This window comes from Phodopus roborovskii, unplaced genomic scaffold (assembly GCF_943737965.1).
Source record: "Phodopus roborovskii unplaced genomic scaffold, PHOROB, whole genome shotgun sequence".
Taxonomy (NCBI): Eukaryota; Metazoa; Chordata; class Mammalia; order Rodentia; family Cricetidae; genus Phodopus; species Phodopus roborovskii.
Window position 1 is genome coordinate 32297 of NW_026126211.1, and position 27494 is coordinate 59790.

At 38.1% G+C, this 27494-nt stretch overlaps 1 protein-coding gene and 1 pseudogene across 1 annotated transcript in view; one reads left to right on the forward strand and one right to left on the reverse strand.

Moving 5' to 3' along the window:
* Phex (phosphate regulating endopeptidase X-linked) overlaps positions 1 to 27494 on the reverse strand; it is a gene marked incomplete at its 3' end in the record, with an annotated part of 70465 nt that overhangs the window by 17320 nt on the left and 25651 nt on the right. The window contains exons 4-7 of the mRNA XM_051179616.1: positions 12298 to 12384; positions 10800 to 11026; positions 4527 to 4595; positions 2174 to 2290 (exon numbers count right to left, since the gene is read on the reverse strand). Of these exons, the coding sequence (XP_051035573.1) occupies positions 2174 to 2290; positions 4527 to 4595; positions 10800 to 11026; positions 12298 to 12384 (500 nt within the window). The remainder of the gene's footprint in view (positions 1 to 2173; positions 2291 to 4526; positions 4596 to 10799; positions 11027 to 12297; positions 12385 to 27494) is intronic.
* LOC127218610 (60S ribosomal protein L28-like) lies at positions 18896 to 19278 on the forward strand (annotated as a pseudogene).

Genomic DNA, 27494 nt, shown 5'->3' on the forward strand with positions numbered 1-27494 from the left:
TACATTTTACAGTATTTTTGAGTAGTGCATAAATGAGTTGGATGATCTTTTAGGGTTGCAGTAATGGAGAAATGTGTGGCATCTTCCATGTTTAGACATCTTATATTTTTGTTCTCAAATTCAAGGAAGAGCAACTATTTGGACCAAAAGCCCATGGCACAGCTGAGCCCAGCACTGGTCAGTATCTGCTGGTCCATTGAGCTGAACCAGCCCATTGGCATCACTACCTGTGGTTTGAATAGCAGGATAGGGTTTTGAAAGTTGGCTTCCTACCAAAATGACCAAAAAGCTAATGGAAGCAATTAAGTTCCACCATGTCAGGCTTATCAAAAATAATATGGTGTGTTTTTACCCAAGATTTCTCCACTTGCCTCAAGGCTGGGAACAAATTTCTATTGAAATTGTAAGTAGAACTTTAAAAAAATAATACACATTAATAACAGTGAAACTGGGAGAAAATTTTAAAGACAGTATTATATGCCCTAGAGTAAACAGAGGCTTGACAAAAAAAAAGTTTTCAAGAATGAACTAGTAGGGCACATATCCCACGGTGCATGTTTGTAAGTCAGAGAATAACTTTGGGCATTGGTCCTCACCTACTTTGTTTGAGGCAGAGTCTCTTTTTTGTCTGCTACTGCACTGGGTACACCATTTCATGAGCTTCCCAGAATTCTCTTGTTTTGACCGCCCATCTCCAAGTAAAATCACTAAAATTATAGACATGGATTGTGGGAACTCAAATTCTGATCCTCATGCTAATACAGGAAGTGCTTTACCTACAGAGTCATCAACCTAGCCCCCAAGAAAGAACCTTTCTGTTGTGAGTAGGAATTTGGAGAAAGATATATGTGAACATCATCATTGTAAGGGGAGACCGAAGTCCTCAACCCTACCATCCATCCCAACTCCATAACTCATCATACTGCCACCAGTTTACAAAATACAAAACCAATAAACACTTGGACCTCAGAGATTTTAGCAACTTCCATAATAAAAGATCACTAAGGACTCCTACAAGTAAATGTCACCATATTTCTTCTCTGAACATGAGAACATTTAGGGATTTTATACATAGGTTCTTCTAGAAAACATTCATTCTATAAGCCATTTAGGATTTACCATTCTCCAACAAAATGTTTCCCCGCCCTATTTCTGTCTCTAACATGAGCCAGAAAGAATTTAAGGTGATTTATTCAGAATATAGTATATGACACAGTGAAATCATTAAAGCAGTATTGGGGGGAGGCAAGGCCAGGTACTACTGAGTGTGGTTGCACACACCTTTAATCCCAGCACTCCAAGAGGCAGAGGCAGGTAGATACCTGCTTTCCAAACTATCCGTATCTACCTAGGGAGTTCCAGGATAGCTAGAGTTACACAGTAAGATCTTGTCTTGAGAAAAAAAAAGAGAGAAAGGGATGTAAAAGTAAAGAATGGTAGACACAAAATAGCACCAACAAGGTTGCTTTAAAGTATGTCCTATACAATTTCTGCATCAAACTTCATATTCAATATTGATAAACTTCTCTGAAATTAAATTTATCAGTAACATGGAGTAGGAATAATATATATTTTAGAAAAGCAAACTGGGTTAAAAATTACCTTCCAGGACTGAGGGTATAGCCTAGTAGTGGTGACATACTTGGCATGTGTGAGGCTCTACATTCAACTCCCAGCACCAGAAAGAAAAGAAGGAGGGAAGGAGGGAGAGAGGGAGGGAGGGAGGGAGGGAGGGAGGGAGGGAGGAAGGGATGGAGGCAAGAAGGGAGGGAGGGAGTCAAGGAGGGAGGGAGGTAAGGAGGGAGGGAGGAAGAAAGGAAACCTAACTTTCAATGAAATCAGTTTTTATTAATCATCTGTCTTCTCTTTGAGCCACATAAGACTTTCTCTTAGAAAACTGGTTTCCTTGCTGGCATTATTTAATCACAGTGGTGTAGCACATAAATACTGACTAGGCTTAAATCATAGAAGTATAAGGAAGGAGGAGCTCTTAATTCCTGTCATGGTTCTTTTTACTTCCCAAAGAAGATGCAGTTACTATCTTGGACCCAGAGGGCAATGACACAGATGGTTGTTACCATTTGGTTGAAATTTATATTTCCATTCAGCATGTATTATTTACAAAATAAGGAAAAGAAAAGGGTATGGCAAAAAAATTATAACTAAGACTTACCTCAGCTATCTTAATTTCCAATCTAAGCACTGACTTCATATCATGTTCAGCTCGAGAGCTATTAGCTCCTAAAAGCACAGCAGTGTCCACCATGAACTTATAAAGGGCATCCCGATACTGTAAGAGATAAAGAAGCAAGTGGCCATGACAACAGCTTGCTAGGACATATGTTTTAGAGATACGGAAGAGCAGAAACAGTAGGTGGAAATAAGCTTCCTTCGTTTTCATTCTGTACTCTACCAGCATTATGCAATGTCAGCCACCTACCTGCCACTTTCAGAGGAAAAATAAGAGTGATGAGTGCACAGGTACTATTTTTGTGACAGACACAGTTGCCCAGGCATCAAACATCAAGCAAACTAGTTTTCTGGTAACTGGTGATATTATGGATAAAAGAAACATCACAAAATGAGTCCAGAATAGAAAGGTAAAGGTCTCCCTCCCAGGCAAGTGATGCTTTAATAAAGTAATGGAAAAGAACTGTGTCTAAAAGCTGAGGACCTGATCCATGAGCACTAATGCGAAGTGTGATTTATTCCCATCCAGCTCCATTTACCCAGCTTCACACTAAGAAATAAAAGATGATTATAGTGATTGGAGTCCTGCGTCTTTTCAGTTTCAGTTTCCATGGAGTTGTCCTCCTTGGCTCAGGGTTGTAGGGAGGGCGAAATGATGATGATAAACATAGCAACTACCAAATACAGAATTTTACCTCTAAGGTATACTATGACCCTGAAAGCTATTCTTACTGTGTGACTCACCTTAAGACCTATATGTTTCTTGGTAGATGGCCAGCCTTTTAATAAATGAAATTCAGTCAGCAAGCCTGGCTGATAGTCTTAATTGGAAAGAATGGTTTGCCCTTCCCAAGTCTACTAAAAAGTGTTCAACTAGCTCAGTACAGGTATGAGGTGGCTTGATCGACAGGTTGTACATGATGGGGGAAGGCATACAAATGAAAAACTAAATAATGCTTGAGACCGTTACTCAGTGTGTGCTCTAGTGATGAAGATAAATATGAAATGGCTGTAACATTAGACAAGCAAAGATGTTTCTTAATAAAGCCACTGTATGCATGAAAGCTGAAGAACTGAAAGATTCCAGCCCAGAAAATTTGGAAGCATACCATTTGAGAGATGTAGGGTTTGGGAACAGTGAAAGATATGTCCTTCTCTAGAAGAAAGAATATAAACAAGTAAGGTGGGAGAGACAGGTTGAAAGTGGGCAATGAAGAGACCTTGAGTTTATTAAAAGGAATTAGACTTTATCTTGAAAGCAAGATATACTCACATGTTTTGTTGTGAATGTAGCCTTTAACAGCTGAGCTATCTCTCCAGCCCAAAATTTAAACTGTTTCTTGAGAGCAAGATATACTGGGAGTGATGGTGTGGGAACAAAACTTGCCAAATGTTGACTCAAGAAGGAAAATTTGGACACCCCCTTTGATGAGTATACTCCGCCTGAAAGATGCCTATGATCTTGGCTAGTCTGCAGAACCTTCCACATATAGAGGCTATCAGCACAGACCCAAGAGACCTGGGTGTTAGGATTGTTAGAAGGGATAACAAAATTTCCCAATTGAATACAAATTGTCAAAATGAACTAGCCCTGTCCAATGTCTAGGAAACTACCCTGTTTCCAAACTAAGTCTAGAATTCTGATTGATTCTTTCTGTTTTTCATTGCCCATCAATAACCCAGAGAATGCTAGAAATAGAATCCCAAATCCTGTCTTGTCTACTAAACCATAATCACCATGGCTTAATCCATATAAGAAGTTTCTAGGGTGATTTTTTAAAGCCAATACAATTTTGAGTATCCTTCAGTTTGGAAAATGATAGTAAATGATTAGCTCTTCTAATGACTGACTGCAAATGCATGTCTTGGTTATTTCATTTGAATGTACCATCTCCTCATCTAGGTAATGAGGGCACTGAAAAGGGAACTTTCACAAACCTGATGTTCCTACTTCTACAAGACAGGAAGTAGAATTGTGTTGGTTCTCAACCATCCTAATGTGGTGACCCTTTAATACAGTTTCTCATATTATAGTGGCCCCCCAACCATTACATTATTCCATTGCTATTTCATAACTGTAATTTGGCTACTTTTATGAATCATAATGTAAATATATGATGTGAAGGATATTTGATATATAATCCACAATGGAATCATGACCCACAGGTTGAGAACCACCAACCTAAATAAAAGATCTTTGCTTCCTACACTGGGAATGTGCTCAGTGAAGTTATGATGATTACTTCCAGGGGGAAAAAAAAGCAGACATTTTATAGCAACCGATAAACCAAACAGCAGCCAGAGAAGACATGTAGTTGAACATGAGTATAACTTACAGATTTGGCTTCAGTGCTGTTATCAAGGAAATCTTCCCTCACAGCCAAGGAGAGTGTTGCTTGGTCCAGCTGTTAAAACAAAAAACAAGCAAAACAAAAGTAAGCATGGTATTGACATTTGAAACTGTTGTGTATCATATTAATAAGAGTCACAGACTCACTGTCAGTCCAGCTATAGTTTGAGCTTGTGTCATCATCACAAACATGATTTCACTTCATACAGAAGTGCATGCAAATAGGCACTTTCAGAAACCTAACATATCAGAGACCTGCCCCCTGCTTTTCTGATTGGTGCTCTCTATCTTTGAGGTCTCAACAACACTTAAAAATACAAGACTACTTGAGTTGGAATCTACATTAGAAATTATCTGACAAAAGCCAGAGAAGTTATGATTTTCCAAAGCTCACATGGCTGAACAGAGCTCATAGTAAAATCATCTTCTGTTCCAAGATCCACTACCCATATCACTGTTGTGCTTTGCAAATGCCCATCTGGTTAGGCTGATGCATTAATCTCTCTACATCCCCACTTCAAAAATAATGTATCTTTTTACTCAAAAAGAACCAACTGACATTTTGGAGAAATCTTTGTGACTTTCAGAACCTTCTCTGCAAAATTAAGAATAAGTGATAGACACACAAATAATAGACAACTTTAATCAACTTTAATCTTAAGTATTAAACCCTTTTCATACATAAAATCTATATAAAATTACAATTTTCCATGAAAATCCCTTCAAATGAAGCAAAACCTACAAAAGTCAAAGTTAGAGTGGTGCTGTTATAAACACTAAGGAAATAGTAGGTTTTATATTGTTTTTTTTTTTTTTTTTGAAAATGCATTCAAAACATCCTTGTAGCCTGTGTGTATTGCTAATTGGCTTAAAACAAGTCACAAGCTATTCTGGCTTCTTCATCCTGTAATTCTCAATCTGCCATTGTTTCTTCCAAAATGAAGTAAGCCAGAATAACAAAACAAAATATTTTGATTAAGACTCTTTGGCTTTCAATTGAATTTGGATCACTCAGCAACTCTTGTGAGCTCCAGTCACAGAGGAAAGGAAACATCAAGAAAGTCAAAGGTTCCTCTCATGAAATAAAGCTAAACCCATGGAGGGTGAAAGTTTGGAAAATTCAAGTGAGGTTACCAAACCTTTTATAAACTTTCTGATGGTTATGGTTTCTAGAGAACATTTTAAATACACCAATGGATTGAATAAGGTCAGTAAACTATATCTTATTAGAAACACACAAACTCCTGAGAAAAAGTCTTTCTCAAGAAACCTACACGTTATTGTTCTAGTTTTTTAAAGTCCTTGCATTTATGATATGAATGTTTCGATTTCAACAGAAAAGAAAATTTTCATCCCAGCACTTGAGAGGTAGTTCAGACCAGTCTTGGCTACAGAATTAGTAACAGGATGGTTCAGGCACACTTTTTTTTAAAAAAAGGTATGATTTTAGAAAACCAAATACATTAAATTGAAGATGTTGTTTTTGTCCAATTGTAATTGGCATGTCAATTGTAACAGTGTTTTAGGGGAGAAAATAATAATATAAAAGAAACATCTGAAAATTATGATAGAGGGGGAAAACAAAATATTAGAGAAACTTCATTTCTAAGAGAATTTCTCTGATTGACATCAAGAATTTTGCTGAGATCCAGAAAAATGCAGGTCATGAATAGCAATGACATTAGGTTGTCTTATACTAGAATAACCATGACCCATCAAACAGTCTTTCAAGATCACACATACAAGTTTTCATTGTCCCTTAAATTCTTACTCTTCCTATCACCAAACTTAAGATGAGCATAAGCACAGACAACAAGGTGATTGATACTCCTTATAATTTTACCTCCCATTGAAATCCATAGCAAATTTCTACCATCTTGACACAGGGGAGCTTTTTCAAAGACCAAAGTGTGGGCGGGCCAACCTGCATACCTTGAGGATGGGACATATCTGCCCATTGAAAGGAGTACATTTTGGTACACTCAGAGGCACCATATACTCTGCTAACAGTAAAGTGTATATATGCTCAAGGTGAGAGATTAGGCTGACTAAGGAAAATGGCTGTTTCTTTCACAACCAAGTAACAGGCTATACATGCATGCAAAGTACTCAAATTGATCAGAAGCACTGTTAAATGTTCCTGGCGCATTGATGGGCCATGTCTCAAGAGAAGAGAGCCTCCTGTCATATGTCACTGTGGACCAGTATCTACCACAGAAACTCATAAAATTCAAGTGATCTAAACCAAATAACAACAACAAGTAAATGATAATTTAATCTTTCTTACCCACAGATAAAATGAGCTTCAAGAGAGATGAAAGAACATACATAAGATAATGAGTAACTCTCAAAGCTAAACCGAGAACTTCAGTGTCCTCAACACCAGAGCCAACCCTTGTCACCATACAACTGTTTGTGTCCCACAAAATCAGAAATGGATTCAGGACTACAAGTGATATTCACTTACATTTTGTATTTAACAATTAAATTTTACATTTAATTTATTTGTGTGTATGTATACACATGCACACATGGTACATATGTGGAGGTAAGAGAACAACTTGCAGGGAAAACTCCTCTCCTTCCAGCAAGTGGGTTCCAGGGATAGACTCTATCACATTGCCAGTCCTGTCAGAAAGTACTTTTTCCTGCTGAACTATTTCATGGGCCCCTAGAAATTTAAAACTAACAAAACAGCCAATGCAGTCATACAAGTTCTAGAACTCTGGCAGCCATCAATACACAAATTTTCTTGTCAGGGTCATTGGGTTTCATACAGATCTCAGAACAAAATTGTTCCTGCTATCTCTTGACATGCTTAAAACTGTTTCATTACTATAAAAACTGTAGCTCTGTGTTGTTCAGGAGAGGAGGTTAATTCATATTTGTGAACATTCACTCATGTAATTGCATACAAATAGGGATAGAACTAAAGCCAATGTGAGCTGCACACAAATGCCAAGCAGTACTTTAACACTTCAGTTTGGAAAAGCTTCCATCTTGGCAAAAGAAAGCAATAATAAGTATATAAGTGCCATCTTTCTTACAATTGGCAAATATTCTATAATTGACAATGTTTCTAGGACCTTTGTAATTGAATATTACATGTGGAAGGCAAGCTGTTACCATGGTCCTATGTTTCCCTTATTTTTCTATAAATAGGCATTAAAGGTAGACACTGAACTAGTTTTAAGTGGTTTATTTTTGGATTTGTGGTTTTTGCCCAATGTCTCTGGTGATGGCACATTTCTCCTGACTAGTATCAGAAGCATACAATAATCTGTGTTTTTGTTTCCATTTTCAACAATACTACCATTGATAGTTGAGTTCTAGAGACATCATTCCATGAATTTCCCAAATAATCACCTGACCATTTTGTAGCTATTCATGACAGTTTCCTAAATCCATTGGCTCTTTGAAGATTTAAGTAATAGTAATCTAACCTTTTATTTCACCTGACTTATTTTTATTTTTAATTAGATGTATATGGGATGGAGAGGTATCCCCATGTTTTAAGAGCACATAGTGTTTGCTCTTGCAAAAGACCTGAATTCAGTTCCCATGATCCATGTTGGATGGCTCAAAACCACCTACAACTCCAGTTCCAAGGAATTTGAGGCTTCTGACCTCCAAGAGTATCTGCACTCATCATAATCATCATCATTTTTCTCTTTCTCATACACACATAATTAAATAGCAAAAATAAATACTTTTAAACTATATTTATATAAGTGTATATGTGTGTAGGTAGGCACCTGGGGGTACAAATGCCCACAGAAACCAGAGAAAGCATCTAAATCTGGAGTTACATGCAGTTATGAGCCACCTGACATTGGTGTTGAGAAACAAACTCAAATCTTCTGCAAAAGGATCAGGTTCTCTTAACTACTGAGCATCTCTCAAGTTCCTCTCCTGAATTTTCAAGCTGTGGTTCTCCTATAAGTGAGAACTTTGTCTCACTGGCTGTTCATTTAACCTGAAATCAATCAAATCCATATTGTGGAGAAAATATAGGAGAAACAATCCAGTCTCTTTGGCAAATAAATTTGGTTTAAAGAAAAACAAAAAGAAGATGGTGACTATTGTAGACTAAATCTGACTTAGAAAATGCCCATGTGATTGTTTCTCAATTTTAGCCTCAATCAAAATGCAGCTCTTTCTTGTTGGGGTTTATTAAGGACATATTTGAGGGGCTGAAGGTGTAGCTTGACAGAAGAACACTTGCTTAGCATTCATGAGGCCCTGGAATTTTTCCTCACCATTACAAAAAATTGTTTGATATAATCAGGAAAATTGAAAACTAATTTCCATTAGATATTGAGTATGGAATTATGATTACATTTTGGTTGTGGTAAGAGTCCTTCACAGTATCTCAGACAATGAAGTATTCACAGTGAAAAGATACATTTTAGATATGCTATAAAATGTTCCAGCCTCCAAAAAGGAGAGGTTTAAATTAGGTAAAAATGGCACAAAGTTGGGCTCATAAATGCATAGGTGTTTATTGTTAATTTCATTTTAGTTGGTAGTTTTCTTCATGACAAAATATGAAAGAAATAGGTCAACTATTTGTCTAGGTCCAGAAATGGGTGAAAAATAAAATCATTACCATTTGCAATGATGCACCATTGTGTGAATCAAAACCATCTCCCACTTCATGAAGGGTGTAAATTACTTTTGAATGGCAGTCTCTTTCTTACTTTAAAATACCATCTAAAGTAATTGGAAGAATATCATAATAGTTCTGTAATTGAGACTAACAGCCTTAAAATCTGGCTTTAAAAAATTGAGTACTCTATCCACATAGAACAGGGGCTGATTGGACTGCAACCATCATTGTGTATCACATAATAGTATCACAAGATAGCTCAATACCTAATATTGCTACTTCATCAGACAACACAGACACACAGCTGTCCCTGGAACTAAAAATTTCCTTCTGAGTAAGAATTCTTTCAACAACCAAAGGTTTTTCTTGACACCTATCACTGTCTACTGTTAGAGGTCAGGCTACCTCGTCACATAGTTATCCCCATTCTTCATCTAAAGCTGCTTTCCCAGGTACAATGGCAAAGCTCAATAGCTGAAATAGAGAGCAGGTGGCTGGCAAAACCTCAAATATACACCATCTGTCCCTTTATAGAAAACACATTGTCCCACCTCTTACTTAACTCAAAAGAGAAGCTCCATTGTTTTGATTTTTGGAGAAGTGGCTTATGTTGGATAAAGAAATACACTAAATGGTTTTATAGTCCTGCAGTTTTTATATTGACAGATCATTAATATATTCTGCTGTGATGAAGGGCAGATTAGTGTAGAAATCAATGTTCAATAGCATCATTATTATTCTTGTATGGAAGAAGAAAAACACAGCAGGGTGAATGCATAAAATGACTTGGGAAATGTTATTTGAATTCCCACAACCCTCTTTCATTGATGAATCTTTTGTGGTCTGAAACTTTCTGACAACCTCATAATTTCACCAATGCAATCCACCTCAAGGCACATCCAACTGCTCCCTGACTTTATGCTCATTCTCAAAGAAGAAAATGTGCTTAGAATATGTTCTGCTTTAGCTTTTGAAAGGGAGGAGGACAGATTCAGATTGAACTTGACAATGGGGATGTAGGCGTGCACTCAAGTTGTTCCAAAAAAAGGGGAACAAGGAATCTGGCATGTGTTGTCCCTTCTGTCAGAGGAATGAGGAGGTGAGGGAAAGAGCAGAGTTCAGAAAGTCTTCCATCATCACAGAAGATGCAGAGACCTCTCCCAGCTGGAATTCCCATGCGTAGAGAAGCCATCTGAGAGTGAGAGCATGGATCACTTGAAACCCACTCACAGGGTTCCTGAAAGGCTGAAATTTCTGCTAATGGTCTACATTCTAAAAATCTTGGAGCAGAGCATAATTCTAGATCCTAAATCTCAGCTGAATTTTTATTTACCTTATCATTTCATTAAGTCAGCATGAATCCCTTTCTTTAGGAAAGCACCCAAACTGGGGATTGTAGCACATTTTGCAGAGTGATTTCCTAGCATTCATGAAGTGTAGTCTCCAACAATGCATAAACATGGTATGGTGATCCACACCTGTAATTTCAGCACTTAGGAGATGGAGACAGGGCACAGGAGTTCAAAGTCATCCTGAGGTACACAGCAAGTCTGAGACCATTCCAGGGTACCTGAGACCCTATATATAAAAAGAAAAGGAAAAGACACCCTAAAGAGCTAATCTCAGAATGAATGAACAGCCTGACTGTACCTTCAAAATATGTTCGTTGGATGACTTGTCATCAGGGGACACATACAAACGGATGAACACAGAATTGCTGTATTGACCACGGAATGTTGCAAGCGTTTGCAGTAGACTGAATTTTCTCTCCGACCAAACCCCTTCAGGACCAATATTAGCTTCAAGCACAGGCCAGCGAAAAGGTGAATGCCGCAAGATGTGGAGAAGTGGCTTGGCATCTGCTTTTTCAATTGCTTCTGAAAGGGAGTGAATACAAAGGGCAGATTAGAATTGTAATCTAGCAGTCAAGTGTGATGGTCCATGCCTCTAAGTCCTGAACTTGGGAGGAAGATACAGAAATTCTCAGCCTCAACTGCACAGTGACTTCTCAAAGCCAACCTGGGCTCCACAAGACCTTGACTCAAAACACTGAAAATGAATTGCAAACTGGGTCACCAAGCTAGAATGCAAATGTACCTTCTCAAGGGAAAATTCCCATAAAGCCCGCCACTTGAAACCTCAGCTGTTAAGGAGAGGGTGAGAGGAGTAGAGTGGATTGAGAATAACTATATGAGCAGAACTACCTATCATGCACTTCAGTGAACCTGCTGGATGCTCTCTATAATGAAGACAGACTTACTGCACAGACCCCAGCCAATGTATCCATTTAAGCCAGTGGTACTTATTATTGACATCAAGAAATAACCCTAATTAACAATATGGTTCAGTTAAGATCAGGATGACCTGGTGAATATGTGTTAAACGGCATCTCCAAATCCTAAATCAACTAACACACTTTCTGGAAGCACTTGCTTCAATTCTGGAATGGCCTTGAAAGATCACCTTGAGGCCTTTGTCTCCCAACAAGAATACTAGTTAGGAGCCTGGTATGCCTGAAATCTAAGTGTCACTAGGTTCCAGCGGTTTCTAGAGAACATAACTCTCCTGAGTATATGCCCTCTCAAGATTTTTCTTGAGCCAGACTGAACTAGATATGAAGTCTGATTTTTGTACCAAACAAAATGGGGTTTTCCCAGGTGCCACATCCAAATTTCTTACAAAGGAACTGATACCCAAACAATCCAGTCGCAGAAATAAGATTATTTTCTTGGAGCTGGGGAGATACCTCAGTTGTTAAGAACACACACTGTTTTTGCATCGGACTTGAGTTCAGTTCTCAACACTCACATTGGGCAGTACACAACAGCATGACTCTCCAGCTCCAGGGGATCTTACAACCTCACCTGATCACCTGTACTCATGCACTCATGTGCACATACACCCCCAATAATTATAAACATAAATAATAAAATTAAAATGTCTTTAAAAGATTGTTTTTCCACTACAACAACCACAGATTGACTAAGGAAACGTATCAAAATCCAGTCTTTGAGAATTCTTTATTTGCCTAAACAACACCTTTAAGCATTAATAGAATTTTAGTTCTCTTTTCCTTAACAATACCTTTAAACATTAATAGAATTCTGAAGTATAAGGACCATAAATATTTATTTTCTTTATTACTCACTCTCATTCATACAGGATGAATAAAGGATTTTGGCTTTCTGAACAGCTTCAATGTCCCGCCTTCGACTGACTGATTTCTCCAGAAGTGCTAGGAAGATGAAAATAATATTCATTAGTATCTGTCCATATATGATGTCAAATTGAAGGTCAGGCTCCAGAAAATTAGATACAAAGACAGACAACTCTGGAAAATACAAGGCATGCAGACAGTAGGAGAGATTCCCAGCTCCTTAAGATCCAAAAACAGAACCAAACGAAACAAAAAACAAACTATTTTATACAAGGGTCTTCTAACTCAAAAGAAAAGCAAAGTTCACCTTCCATATGAGACTGGACTTGCTGGAGATTAATTTCCTCTGCCATTTATTAAAGAACCAGAAATAATTCAGTCTGTTGTCTCTGTCCTTCGCAATATTCTCAATGGAAGTAATCTCATCTGGGTCAAGTTTCTTAGGATTTCTTTCATAACTCAGTCTCTCAGGGAGGTCACCCGGAAAAACATTTCCTATTACAAGTTTTATTCAGTGTTGCAGAAATGTAACACGTACATGAAAAAAAATGTTGCAACAGGAAATCAAGAATCAGGGTTGGAAAGTTTTCCTATATTGCCTGAAAATGTGCCCATTCATACATGTAAAGTCCTGGACATGTAAGTCGGGCCATGTAAAAAACTGTTTGCCATACCTCTTTGAAAAATTATTATTATTTTCTATTTATAAAATCATTATAGGATTATTTGAATGCAAAAAAAAAATTGTTGTTGTCTTTCAAATAAGGGAAGAAGAAAGCCCGGACTCAGTGGAAACAAACTTCTTCTAAGGGAAAGACAACTTTGAATTGGCTTGAGAGTGCAATCGTGAAGGCAAGTTGATGAATCCCTATGGTGACTGTAGTCCCTTTGGCACTGCCTGTTTCCACTATGTAAAACTGCTGCTGACAGGAAACACACTTTATAGTCTCCAAAATCAGTGGAAAAGAAGTTCCTATAGCTCTCTGAAGAGCTTCAAGGCACACTGTACAATGCTACTCAATTTAATAAACACAGACACACACAAACACACACACACACTTCCCAGAAGAACTGACTTCTAAACTACAAGTTCCACATTTCAAACACTGCAATTCAAAGATCACGCCCAGGATTTTGTTCTTATGAGATTTTTTTCCCTGTGTGTGTGTGTGTGTGTGTGTGTGTGTGTGTGTGTACTTGTTTGCAAGTGCCAACAAAGGCCAGAAGAAGGCGTCAGATCCCCTGGAGCTAAAGTTACAGGCAGTTGTGAGCAGCTCAGTGTGAGTGCTGGGAACTAAACTTGGGTCCTCTGCAAGAGCACCAAGCATTCTTCACAGCTGAGCAATCTCTCCAGGCCCGCTTGGCTTTTGTTTTCATGAGCACCTGTACATAAAGCAAGTCCATGACACTAGATAGATTCTAGCAAACTCAATTCTGGTTGAAAGTGAACATAGTCAAATATTTCTTTGGGGCATCTTGTATATCAACACAGCAAGAAAAGTTGGATAACTTGCTCCAGAAATAAAGGAGGTTTGTTTTTGTTTGTTTGTTTGTTTGTTTGTTTCTCAAACCACATCCATACATATTCCATTCAATCCATCTCATATATCTTTCTGTCACATTGCTTATATAGGTTACAGTCATAAGACTACTGGAAAGACACATTCAGAAGAAAATAATCCAAATTTCATTTAGGGTTCTGTCTTGCTTAAGATTTTCACTGCTGTGAAGAGACACCATGACCATGGCAACTCTTATAAAGAAAATATTTAATTGGGGTAACTCTCTTATAGTTTCAGAGATTCAGTCCATTATCACCATGATGGGGAGTATGGTGGCATGCAGACCGACTTAGTGCTGGAGGAACAAGAGTGCTACATCTTGTAAGCACAGGAAGTACACTAAACACTGAGCTGGGCCATATCCTGAACATAGGAAATTTTGAAGTCTTGCTCCCACAGTGACACATTTCTTCTGACAAGACCACACTTCTTAATAGCGCCACTCTCTTTGGGGGCACTTTCTTTCAAACCACCACCTGTTCTTGAGGATGTTCTAGTGTTTCAAACAATTTACAGGCTGCAGACACGAGTGCCTGAAGGATCAAGAAACAAGTCACGGGAGCAAATGGAAGCGCTGGTCTTTAATATTTACCTGTGTGTGTTTCCAATGCAGACTGTATATCACAGTAAGAAGAGGACACACATGTGTAGAACAAGTCAACCCTAAAATCCTAACCAAGCACAAATATCAATAACTTACACTGGACAAAGTTCTGCTTTCTGTACCAGAACTTGGCTTTTCAAACAGATTTAGCTGTCACATCCTTTCCCTTCTCCTCTCCCCTTTCTCCCTGTAACAAAGCAAGCAGAAAAGCATTGCTATGCAGATAGTGTTGTGGCAATCAGTCCCCAGTACCATTTTCTTTACCTCTGCATGTGAATTAGTGAGGAGAGAAATAATATCAAGCCTGGAGAGTCATTAATAAGCATAAAATAGTACCTGCCTGCCTATCACAGGCAATTATTCAAGGTATTAAAATGTCTCCAAAACGTGGAAAGGTCTCATAGGTCACCAATGCAGGCCTTTCCCAGCATAGCCAGTGTTGTTTAGTGGAGGGGTTTCAATCCTTATAGAAAGGAAAAAAAATAATGCTATTTCCAAAAAAAAAAAAAAAAAAAAAAAAAAAAAATCTTATAACAGGCTACCTCAAACTTCAAAACTGGCTGGAGAAATTGTTCTCCTCAAAGTGTCTTAAAACTGCATATAGTAAGCTACCCGATTTACTATATGCCAGTGAAAGCCTTTAATCCAAGCACTCAGGAAGCAGACAGATCTCTGTGAGTTCAAGGCCAGCCTGGTCTACAAAGTGAATTCCAGGACAGACACAGCTACACAGAAAAACCCTGTCTTGAAAAGAAAAAAAAAAAACAGAATAAAACAAAACAAAAAGACTGCACATGGTCCATCGTAAGTAGTTTTCTCCTCACTAAGCTCAAATAAAACTGGTTTTAAAAAGCTACGATAGCCAGGAGTGGTAGCTCATACTTGTTACCCCAGCCATAGCAAGGCTACGGCAGGAGGAGTCGTATAAGTTTCAAGTCAGTTTGGACTGAAGAACAAGATTCTCCAATGAAAAGAAAAATGAAAGAAAGAAAAAAAATCAAGATTGTTGGTTTCCAAATCACGCAGAGATGAGTTCCAGTTTCAATTTACTGACAGCTCCTAGCTAAAATGGAGACAAGTTATTTTATCTCTCAAAGTTTTGGCTTTTTCATCTGCAAATTTTGGTGATACTACATGCCCCAGGGTTTGGTGATGATTTTCAAACTTTAATGCACTGAGAATTTCTAGCTCAGAACCTTAGCACATGATAAAGTCAGTGGTGGCCGGGCTATGGATGTGGCTCAGTTGGTAGGACACTAGCATGGAAGAAGTCCTAGGTTTGATACTGGCACTGAATAAATTGGGCATGCTAACCCGTGCCTCTTATTCCAGCACTCAGGAGGTGGGAATAGGAAGATGGAAACATCAAGGCCATCCACAGGTACATAACAATCTCAGACATGCGAGAGCCTATCTCTCAAAAAAATGTAAAACAAAACAACAACAAAAAATGGTTGCTTATTCTGGATGACAGACCAAGTTAATCATATACAAAATTGGAACATTATCAATCTTCCTAATGTTTCCTCAATAACTGTTTCTACTTTCCTCCTCCTGTTTCAGGTGTGGATGCTATCAAAATACACATTGGATTCTTGCCCAACAACCCACTCTGGCCACTTTGCAGAGTTCAGTCCTATACACTTCCTCTGCTTCCATAACATAGGAAATGCTAGATGATAAAAACTATCTTGTGGTCAGTAGTAATCGCAAAACTGCTCTGCTTATGGTCTTCACCCTGGACATCAAGGCATTTTTTTCCTAAATAGAAATATTTCCAATCAAATTGCAATATGTATTCAACATAAAAATGTCCAGATCATAATTTGAAATAATTCCACAAATGAAACACAGAGAAGTAAGCAAAAATGTTACCAAAATCCCAGAAGCCCTATAGTCCTTCCCTTCTTACCACTACCCTCAACCAGTATTATACTTTTTGGTTTTATATTTTTGTTTGGTTTTGTGGTCTTTCACTGAACAGAAGATCTGTTTATATTGAGCAAATACTCTACTACTGAGCCTTACCTCCAAGTTGAATGTTTACTCAAATCTGTTTCACATACTTGCATAACTTAACCTTTTCATTTGATTTATAGAAGATCCTCATATAGTTTCCACAACTCCGTTTTGAAGACTACAAATATCTCACATTCTGTAGTTCTTATTTTCTTACTGGTATCTTGTGATGAACTGAAATTCTATGAGAAGTGCAATATAGCTCAAGTACAAGACAGAAATTTTAAAATGCTGATTATGAATATGTTTAAGGGCCTTAAGGAGGATATGAATGAATCCCTTAATGAAGTGTGTGAAAACATAAAGAGTTGAATGAAATAATAAAAACAATTCAAGACCGGCAAGTAGAATTCAACAAAGAACCCCAGCACTTGGGAGGTAGAGGCAGTCAGATCTATGAGTTCAAGGCCAGCCTGGTCTACAGAGATAGATAGTTCCAGGACAGCCAGGGCTACACAAAGAAACCCGGTGTAAAAAAAAGGAAGGAAGGAAGGAAGGAAGGAAGGAAGGAAGGAAGGAAGGAATGATAGAAACAGGATCACTAAGAAAAGCATAAACTGAAATAAAACCAGAAATGAAAATTTAAGAAGTCAAAGACCTCAGAGGTATTCCTCACTACCAGACTACAACACATAGAAGAGAGAAGCTCATTCATTGGAGACAAAGCAGGAGAAATCAATAGCTCAGTCAAAGAAAATGTTAAATCTAAAATCAAATTTTAAAAACTAGTCATCAAACATCCAGAATATCTGGAACACTAAGACCAAATCTATGAAAATGGTCAAATGACATATAAAGGCAGACCTGTCAGAATTATACCCAACTTTTCAATGGAAACTAATAGGCAGAAGAGCCTGGGCAGATATCTTACGGACTCTAAGAGACCACAGATGCCAGTCCATACTACTATACCCAGCAAAACTTTCAATAACCATAGATGGAGAAAACAAGATATTCCATGATAAAGTCAAATTCAAGCAATATCGATGAACTAATCCATCTCAGAAATATCCTGGCCACAGCAGCACCATAATTTGTTCATATTCCAGTCGATCATCCAAGACTTCACTCATCTGTTTCCATGGATAATAGCTTGATTTTACCAATTGTTTTAGATTAATCACCAATTTTCAGTGCTGTGCTTTACAGTACTGGGGGAAAAATGCTTCACTTTGCTCTTTTTAACTTGGCAGTCCAGAGAACACCAACACTGTTTCCTTGATTTACTCCTCCTACTCAAACAGAATTTGTTGAGCATTGTAGAACTAAGAAGAACATTTCAAAAGATGATGAGATTCCTGAAGACATCACAATACACTGGTGAATCAGAAGTTCACAAGAGCTACAGACAGTTAAGGTGAGTCACTTCAAGTTAGTTACATTTAGGAACTGCCTAATGAATAGTCTTAAAATTTCCATGTGTGCACGCAAAGGTTCAGGTGCATGAGTAACAATGTACCAAAAACTCTGGTACTGATCTGACACCATGAAGAACTTCACAGGGTAACTCATTTCTGTTTTTTATTTTGCTCCTATGAGATGTCTGAGATTTCCCTGTGCTCCATGTATTTACCCAGAAAGGAATCTTTGGGTTAAGAGACAAGTCAATGTTGAAGCTATTTGCTTAATTTGCTCTTGAAAACTTTCATATCAACTTCACTAGGGTAAATTATGAAATTTCATTTAGACTATGCCAACACTTTTCCTTTGGAAATCAAAGGGAATACCTTCTTAATTCTAGTGAGGAAAAAGAAAACAGGAAAATTCAAAACTTTGGAACACCAAAATCTATCTGTACTGGAAGTTTCCACACATACATAATGAACATAATATTCTCTAGACTATATATATATATGTATATATATATGTATGTATGTATGTATGTATGTATGTATGTATGTATGTATAGTACCATGGCCTGATTTCTCTTTGGGTGATGCTTAAAAGCCACATTTAGATGATCCTTTGACTGAATGTTGCCTCTAAATTTACTAGTTTTAGTCCTTGTTGATTTTCTAGGCTGCAGACTTCAAACCAAGCCTGCTTTCTAGACTCATTGGCTCATTTACTAAACCAATTTATTTTATTTATTTGTCTGTCAATTTGTTTATTTTGGTTTTTTGAGATAGGGTTTCTCTGTATTGCTTCGGAGCCTATCCTGGAACTAGCTCTGTAGACCAGGCTGTCCTTGAACTCACAGAGATCCTCCTGCGAATGACCAGCTCTGATTTATTTTTTCATTTTTCTAATTCACAACAGCATGGGTATTAAAGCTTTTCACAGTTAAACATGAAGACTCTGAATCAACTCCCAAAGTCTGATAGTATTCCCTTAAAATAATAATAATAATAATAATAAAACTCGTTTTCTGTCTCCAGCCGCCATAGGGAGAGAAGCCACTGCCATGTCTGTGGTCGTTCGGATGGTCTTTCGGAACTGCTCCAGTTTCCTGATCAAGAGGAAGAAGCAGACCTTCAGCATAGAACCCAATAATCTAAAGGGCCGCAACTCCTTCCGCTACAATGGACTGATTCAGGGCAAGACTGTGGGAGTGGAGCCTGAGGCCAACAGCAAAGGGGTCGTGGTGGTCAGGAAACACAGGTCCAGTCAGCAAAAACCAGCTACATTTTACGTAAGGACCACCATCAACAAGACTGCTCGGGCCACTCTCAGCAGCATCAGACACATGATCCGAAAGAACAAGTACCGCACATGACAACCATCCTGCAAAGCCAGAAGCCCGTGGTGGTGAAGAGGAAACAAACCCATCCCACCAAGAGCTCCTGAGCCCTACATTCCAGAAGCAATAAAGAGTCCACTGACTTTTTTGACCATCAAAAAAATAAGTAAATAAAATAAAACTCAAGTTAATCAAGTCATGGTCCATGGATCCAATAGGCCTCATATTTTTACACAAATGGCATGACACCCATATTTAAAGCAGCTAGTTCAGCATAGGATTAACTGAGTCTGCTTAACATAATGAAAAGACAGTAAGAACTGATATTTCTCATTCCCCTAGAAAACTCCTACCTACATATAAGGAAAGTAACTGTCAGAAAGATCTTCTCTGTTCACTTTTCATGACCATCTTAAAAGTAATAATTGTTGGTTAGCTTCAGCTTAAGTGAAAGGGGCAAGGATGATTTTAGGAGGATTAAAAACTTGTAACTCATTAATCTAAATCACAGGTTACCAAATAACATGAAATACTCCTTTTTAACACAAAGGACCTCTTTGTCCAGAAGAAAATAAATTTTTATAAAACTGCCAGACACTACATAACTCTGATGGAAAGTAATTATTTTATTATGTTCACTTATAAGTGAATTAATTTATAAGGATTACACTTATCAAGGTTACAGTTAAAATAATTTAAATTTTAGCATTGCTCTTTGATAGCACAGTATTACAATGGATCTGCCAATGTGATATTTAAACTCAGGAAAATAACTTCCCGATTTTAATAATTCAATGCAAAGCCTGGTCTGAAATTGAAGCCATTAAAATCCACCTTCAGTTTCACCTACAATAAAAATTCTAGTTATATTTTCTCTCCCCCCCCCATCTCCTATTTCAGCCTTCTTAGGCTAAGGCCATGCATGGTTACATACCCTGAGATAGCCAAGGACCCAATAATGGTACTGTTGATTAGTAAGCATTTGTGCTGTGTCCAGTATATTGTTCTTGACCATTAATCCTACTCTGCAGGTTGAAAAGATAAAAATAAAAACTCTAAGAATTTATCCAAGATTTAGCTACTAAAAATTAGAATTTGAACCTGGACCTAATTCTGGAACTTTGTTCAACTGATCATCATATACTCAGCAAAATTTCTTAAGTTTCTTTCCTTGTAAGATAACTAGACCTTCCAGTCCTAGACCAAAATCACCAGTGCCCGAATTTCCCAAATGATCCTTCAATCATAACTGGTTATATACAGTCTTGCTTTTACAATGGAGATGACTTTGTTCTCAGCCTCTCCTTTGCTCTGTAATTCTATTTTGTGGCCAAGAATATAGGCTCCTGGGGCACCTAGTGAGAGATGAGGGAGTTGGAAATCTTGGAGAAGAACCAAGTCACCACACACTCAAGGCTTCCCTTCACATCAGGCTCTAATACAAGCCATTGGTATCGAAACTTCAGTGGGCATCACCATTAAGAGGAACTGAAGCACAGATAGCCCGGTCCTTTCAGAGTATCTGATTTAGTAAGTCCAAGATTATGATTTTACACTTATACTTGTTTTTTGTTTTTGTTTGTTTATTTGTTTTTTTGTTTGTTTGCTTGTTTATTTTTGGTTTTTCAAGACAGGGCTTCTCTGAGTAGTCATGGATGTTTTGGAAATCACTCTGAAGACGAGGCTGCCCTCAAACTCAGAGATCGACCTGCCTCTGCCTCCCAAGTATGAGGTATAAAATCTTGTGGCATCACCACCTGGCTGATTTTATATTTCTAATGAACTCCAAGGTAACACTGATATTACAGGTCCAGAGAATACATTTTTAAAATCTACTACTTAAAACCAACAGAACTTACAGGCAGTAATTCCTGATATCTAGAATCCTATCCTACTCAGGATCAAGTAAAGCAGTTTTAGCTTTCCTTTGTTCAGTCTACAACTCCATATCTTTATTGGTTTTGTTTGCTGTGTGTGTGTGTGTGTGTGTGTGTGTGTGTACATGCTCATGTGTGTACAAATGGATGTATTGTGTATATGCAAGTGGAGGTCAGAGGATAACCTCGAACATCACTCCTTTGACAACATCCATCATTTCTGTGTGTATGCATTTATGTGTGTGAATGTATCTATGCATTAGAATGCAATGATGCATATGTGGAGGTGAGAGGAAAACCTTGAATGAGGAACTTTGCCTCTTACTTTGTTATTCTCCAATGTTTATCCCAGTCTACCTGGCCCATGGACTTCTAAAGATTCTTGCCATAAGGTACAATGAGATCACAGACATGCACTACTGCATCTGCCCATCAATTCCATGGCATCTTGGTTACTTTCTATTGCCATTACAAAGCACCATGACAAAATCAACTGTAGAGTAATTTATTAGGAATGATAGTTTCAGGAGGTGAGTTCATGATTATCATACCAGGGAAGTTGGCAGCATGCAGGCATGGTGCTACACCAGCAGCTGAGAGTTTAGATCTTAAGACACATCCATGAGGGAGAGAGCTGACTGGGAATGGTGTGGGCTTCTGAAGCTTCAAAACCCAAGCCCGGTGACACACCTCTTCAAAAAAAAAAAAAAAAAAAACCCACACTTCTGAAATTTCTGAATCCTTCCCAACACTTCTACCAGCTGAGGACCAAGTTTTCAAATATGTGATCCCATGAGGGCCATTCTCATTCAAACCACCATACATGGGCTCTGGGATTCTGAACTCAGGTCCTTACATCTGCATGACAAGTGTTGTCCCATGATCGCCCATCCCTTTTTTGAGCCAGGGTCTCTCACAGGCCTAGAATTTATCAATTCAATTAGAGTGACTAAGTAATCAAGCCCCAGGAATCTGCTTGTCTGCCTTCCCAGTGCTAGGATTGCAAGTATTACTCGACAGCGGCTAGATTTTTTAGATGGGTTCTGGGGATAGAATTCAAGAGAAGAATTTTACCAACTGAGATACTCCCTTTTTTCTTCTGCTTTTGTTGTCTTCGTGTATGTCAAGGGGTATTATTTATTTTTGAGGCAGGACCTCTAATTTGAAATTCCCTATGTAACCAAGGAGGACCTTGAACTTCTGATCCTTCTGCTTCCTGTCTGCACCTCCCAGTTACATAGGAGTATGTACATGTACTATCATGCCAGATTTTAAACAGTGCTGAGGATCAAACTCAGCCTTTGTGCATATTAGGCAAATATTCTACCAACTGAGCTACACCCCAAGCCCTACAACTCCACTTTAATTCAGTGCCGGTAGCCTCTGAGAATAGCACTAAACTGTTTGTTTCATCTTAGGAAGTGTCTCTTTGCATTTTTATTTTAGTTCCTCAGATTTGGCAGTCCCCAATTTAGAAACATCATTTCTTAAAAAGTAAAGTGCATTAGGGGTTTGAGGTGAGGATTGATTTACTGATTTGGGTGGGAATGATCTATTCTATACAGGGAGATTTCAATATAACACCCTACATGGGAAAAAAGAGGGGGATAAACATGGTATCCCCCAAATCCTGAAAGTCTGAGCTCCAGACTTTGTGATTCCTCTCTCATCTATGAAAACAGCATCCAAACACTATAAACATAGGTTTAAAAAACCACATCCCATCTAACCCCTGCTTTGACTTCCACCTAACATAAGGAGGTAAGAGGTGGATGTGTTCTATTCCTGGCTTTTCAAACTATAATGTGTGGTCCAGTGGAGGATTAGAGGTTATACTCCCTTTGTTTCTCTGTCCAGACTCCTCTCTGTAAAAAGTAGAAGCAATAGGTCCGCTGCCATTACCAAAAACTCCAAAAGGTAAAACGACTGAAAGGATGTATACTAACTACTGTGCCCAGCAGACGCTATGATGGCTTCCCTGCCAGATGATGCCCCTGACTGAGGATACTTGAGAACATCCTACAGTCACAGAAACCAGAGATAATGACCCTAATGACTTAAGGAAAAATGAGGAAAATATAATCAATATGCTTCGGAGTCCTGCAACTAAATCTGCCTTCATTTGGATGGGCATGTTGGGGTCTGATGAACCGGTGTCCAATATAATAGCCTCTGCCTCCAAGCTACTCTCCACAGGCAGCCAGTATGCTTTGGCTGAACATATCACTCATCAGGACCCTCGACATGACATTTACAAATGGCTTCACATTGCCTTAGGATAAAGTCTAAGATCTTTACACAGCTAACAAGGCCAGCATTCTCTGGCTTCTGGCCTCCTCTCCTGTTTTGTATGTCAGCCCCCTTCCTTTCCAAGCCAGAGTTCTAAGCACACTGAGCTTCTTGCATTTCCTCAAAGGCACCAGCTGGACAGAGCCTCCACTCCTGCAGCTCTTTCTGCCTGGGTTAAAATCGGAGACATTTGAAATGGTAAACCCATAATCTGTGGGGGACAAATTATATGGCTGGATTGGTTTGGGCAAGTCACATAATTTCCCTGACCTTCACTTCATCGGATGTAGGGCAAAGACAAAAATAAGCGATGATGGCTGCCGACATCCCAGAATTAGACTAAAGACTGATGACAAAATGATTCTCTAAAGGAATAAACAGCATAAAAATGCTAAGGCCTTAGGGAAATGAATTATGAATTAAGAATGGACCAGCAGGTAGTAGAAGCAGTTCAATTTGGAACTTAATCTAAACAGCCCCTATAGGAAATCTCTGCAGTTAGTAACCCAGACAAAACTGCAACTAAGTTTCTCTGCCACAAATGTCTGTTCCTATACTTATCATAACTATTCATTAAACAAAAATCTCACATTTATTCTTTTTTTTTTTTTTTTGCACTCATGTCTAAGTAGGATTTTCTACTGAATTCTGATCTTTGCAGACTTTTAAGGCTTTGGCCTCTATCATGATCTATGTAGTTCTGTTCCTCTGGCTCTGACCTGTGGCTTCATTCTCTGAATCCTGTCTTTTTTTTTTTTTTTTTTCTTCTATACCATAACCCCCTTTTTACTTTTTTTTTATTCTTGAAGATATATTTATTTTTTTATTTCTTGTATGTGTGTGAAGCTATGTGAGTTTATATGTACCATATGCCTGCAGGCAGCCAGAGAAAATCAGATCCCCTGAAAGTGGAGTAACAGAAGGTTGTGAGCTGCCTGATGTGGATGTTGGGAACTGAACACAGGCCCTCTGCAAGAGTAATATGTACTCTTAACTGTGGACTCATGTCTCCAGCCCATGCCATCTCATTTTATTTTATTTTTTTAAAGAAATCTATGGATCTTTTGAATACCTCCCACTTTGTAGACATCAACACCAATGGGGCTTCTCAAACTTATTTGTGACAAGCTATTCTCCAACTAACATATAATTAATTTTCCTCTTATGGGAAGTGTCTTTTTACAACGTCCTATTGACATGACAAAATAAACAGTTCATCGTTACTAATTTAGTAAGCATCCACATAGATGCTATTAATCACAATAAACTAATGTAGGTAATGGGTAGATTGTAAATCTCCAGTTGCATGTGGATTTCCTAATAAGCTCAAGTTTCCCATGTTTTTTGAGAAGGAAAGCAAAAGAAAGTGAAATGAAAGAAAAATCTTTCAGAAAGAAATTAAGGGAAGTAAATTTCTCTCCTTGTACCACAAGAGAAAAAAATCTTTTCTTTTTTTTTTTTTTTTTTTTTTGTACTCTAAAAAAATCTTTGTATTTGTACAGTACAATGATATTTGCAACACGCAGGTTTTCATTTAAATGATATGAAGGTTAAAAAAAAAAAAATCAAACACCCACGCACCTTGGAAAGGTACTGAATTTTTCTATGAAAGGCTGTTTCCTATGATGTTCTGAAGCCAAGTGAACTACTCAATCCACCGCTACCCACACTAGCGGAGTGGGCAGCATCTGAGACTTGCCAGCACAGTACACTTTCAGGTTCCTTCTCAGATCAGCTGAATCAGGTAATGTGCCAATTAATTGGGAGTTCAAGGACTGACTGGACTACAGATTCAGTTCAAGTTCAGCTACGCATGTTAGTGAAACTGTACCTCAAAACAAAAAGGAGGGAAAAAGCTGAGTCTGAAACTTGATGGCTACTTAGTGGGACAGTGCTTGCCTAGTATGCCTAAATCTCTGAGTTCAATCCCCACTACTACAAAAATAAAATGTATGTAACTTATATATCCTATTTCATCAATTCCAAAATGAACACCTTTTTTCCCATGGTATTATCTCTGAAACTGGATTTAGTTTTCAAAAGAGCTACCAGATGACCACATAGCTACCATTGCCTAACCAGACATGAACATGATCACAGTTACTCTTCAAGTCATTACTTGAAATGAGTTGGGAGCAGGGATGGGAAGCTGTCACTTAGTGGGTCCTTAGGAAGATTTCAGGACAACTTGACAATGAAATGAAAGCTTACTGCATATACTAGAATGCCATGTCAGTGGAAAATTCATGAGATAATTGACTGTGGATGACTTTTAAAGAAATGTTGACTCACTGGTGCTCTTCATAAGCAAGATGGCATTTTGTAGCAAAGCAAAGATGATGATTCAAAATCTAAAACACAGTGTAAACAAGTTTTAGTAATGCCCGAATCGATGTGGTTTTTGTTTTGTTTTGTTTTGTCGGTTTCTTTCTTTCTCTCTTTAGGTTTATTGTTTTGTTTTGTAATTTGAAGTTCCCTTTTTAATGGACATAAAAGACGAATTTGCAATAAAAAATAACATCTAGGTAAGTCTAAAAGAATGGCCATGAACACAAAATATAAATCCCAAGGGGCAAGAACACAGTGAATTATAGTCTTTTACCTTGGCACGGGATAAATAATGATGCATGTTACAGTTGCCAATACTTTTGATTCAATGAAATATGGTATTAATTTTGTGGTGACTATGGAAGACCATAGTGTTTGTGCATTCAGTGGCACAATTTTAAGTCAAATAAATAGAACTTACAATATTGCACATAGCTAAAATGTTACCACTTCAGAAGAACCAATATTTTAATTCTGGGAGATAACAAATACATCAAGAATACAAAAGCTGTGCTTGGATTTAAATAAATACACCAATGTAAAAAAATAAAAAAGAGTTCCATATGACGCAAAAGGCATTTTAAGGACAATTGACCCTCCTCATCCTCATGAGATGACAGGCTTTAATTCCTGAATATCAGGTTTCACATCCAGGTCTGTGGGACAGAAAGACAAAATTGGCCAAGTGAGGATCCAAGTGTGAGGCTGCTGGCAAGAGCAGCTTTATGAACATTCTGAGACACAGTGAGCTGAGCTGCCTTCAGACCCCACAATTTCCTCTTTTCCTCACCCAGAACCTCCCACGCAGTCCCCATGAGATATGTTTCATTCTGGCAATGGTTTGTCTTACAGCTTTCAACGCCTCCATCTCACCCTCCAACTTCTTCTCCACAGCTCAGAGGTTCCATAATGAAAGCAACACCTTTGACCTCAATTAGCAGAGGAGACTTTCACATCTTAATATACTTCCACTGGTGTGTGAACAATGCATAGTGTAGCTTAGAGTGGGGGTGGGATAGGTAATGCCTTTTCTCTTCTTAAATTATTTCAGAGTCTTGGGCAAAATGTAGGGAAATATAAGTTGAGAGAAATTAGTAAATGAGCAGGAATATTTCTTAGCATTATTCAATAACAACTAGCAAAGCATTCCAATAGACTAGTCACTTTGGATGGTTCCCAGATCACAAAACTCACATAACCATCTCTAACAGAGGTTAGATGGTTTAACAAATGGAAATAAGAGTATTATTAAATGGTACCATGTCTATGAATCTTGGCCCTGGTAAGCCTTTCATGTGCAATGTACTGATTGTCATATTGTGACCTTCAGTCACAGATTAAAATTTCTCAAACTTCATCTATTCAGAGAGCCCAGAAATACAAGTAGGAAATGTGTAACTTGTTCCACCATGCATTGTTGAGCATACAACGACCATTTTACTATTTCTCATACCTCCCTCTTGTCCTTGACCAAGGGAAGATTGTAGAAATAATGGATTCCCTTCTAATCTACAGCAAAGGGAATCAGTTCTCTACATCTGCTGTTAAGTCCAGTTACCTTTAGAAATTCTCACCAACAATCCCACATTTTCACTCCATTATGACTCCAATTCCTGGCAACCAACAGCAGAAATGTGTGGCTACTTGGAGGACTATCTAGAATTATGACCACTCAAGGTCATGTGAGTATGCCTTCCAGCTATTACCATAAAAGCCAGCCAGGGGTTTTCTACACCTGCCAAATAGTCCTCCTGTTTTAGTATATGGTTTTTCAAAGCTATGCAAACACTTCGGTGTAACTGTAAAGAACAATTCAGTAGTATACACGA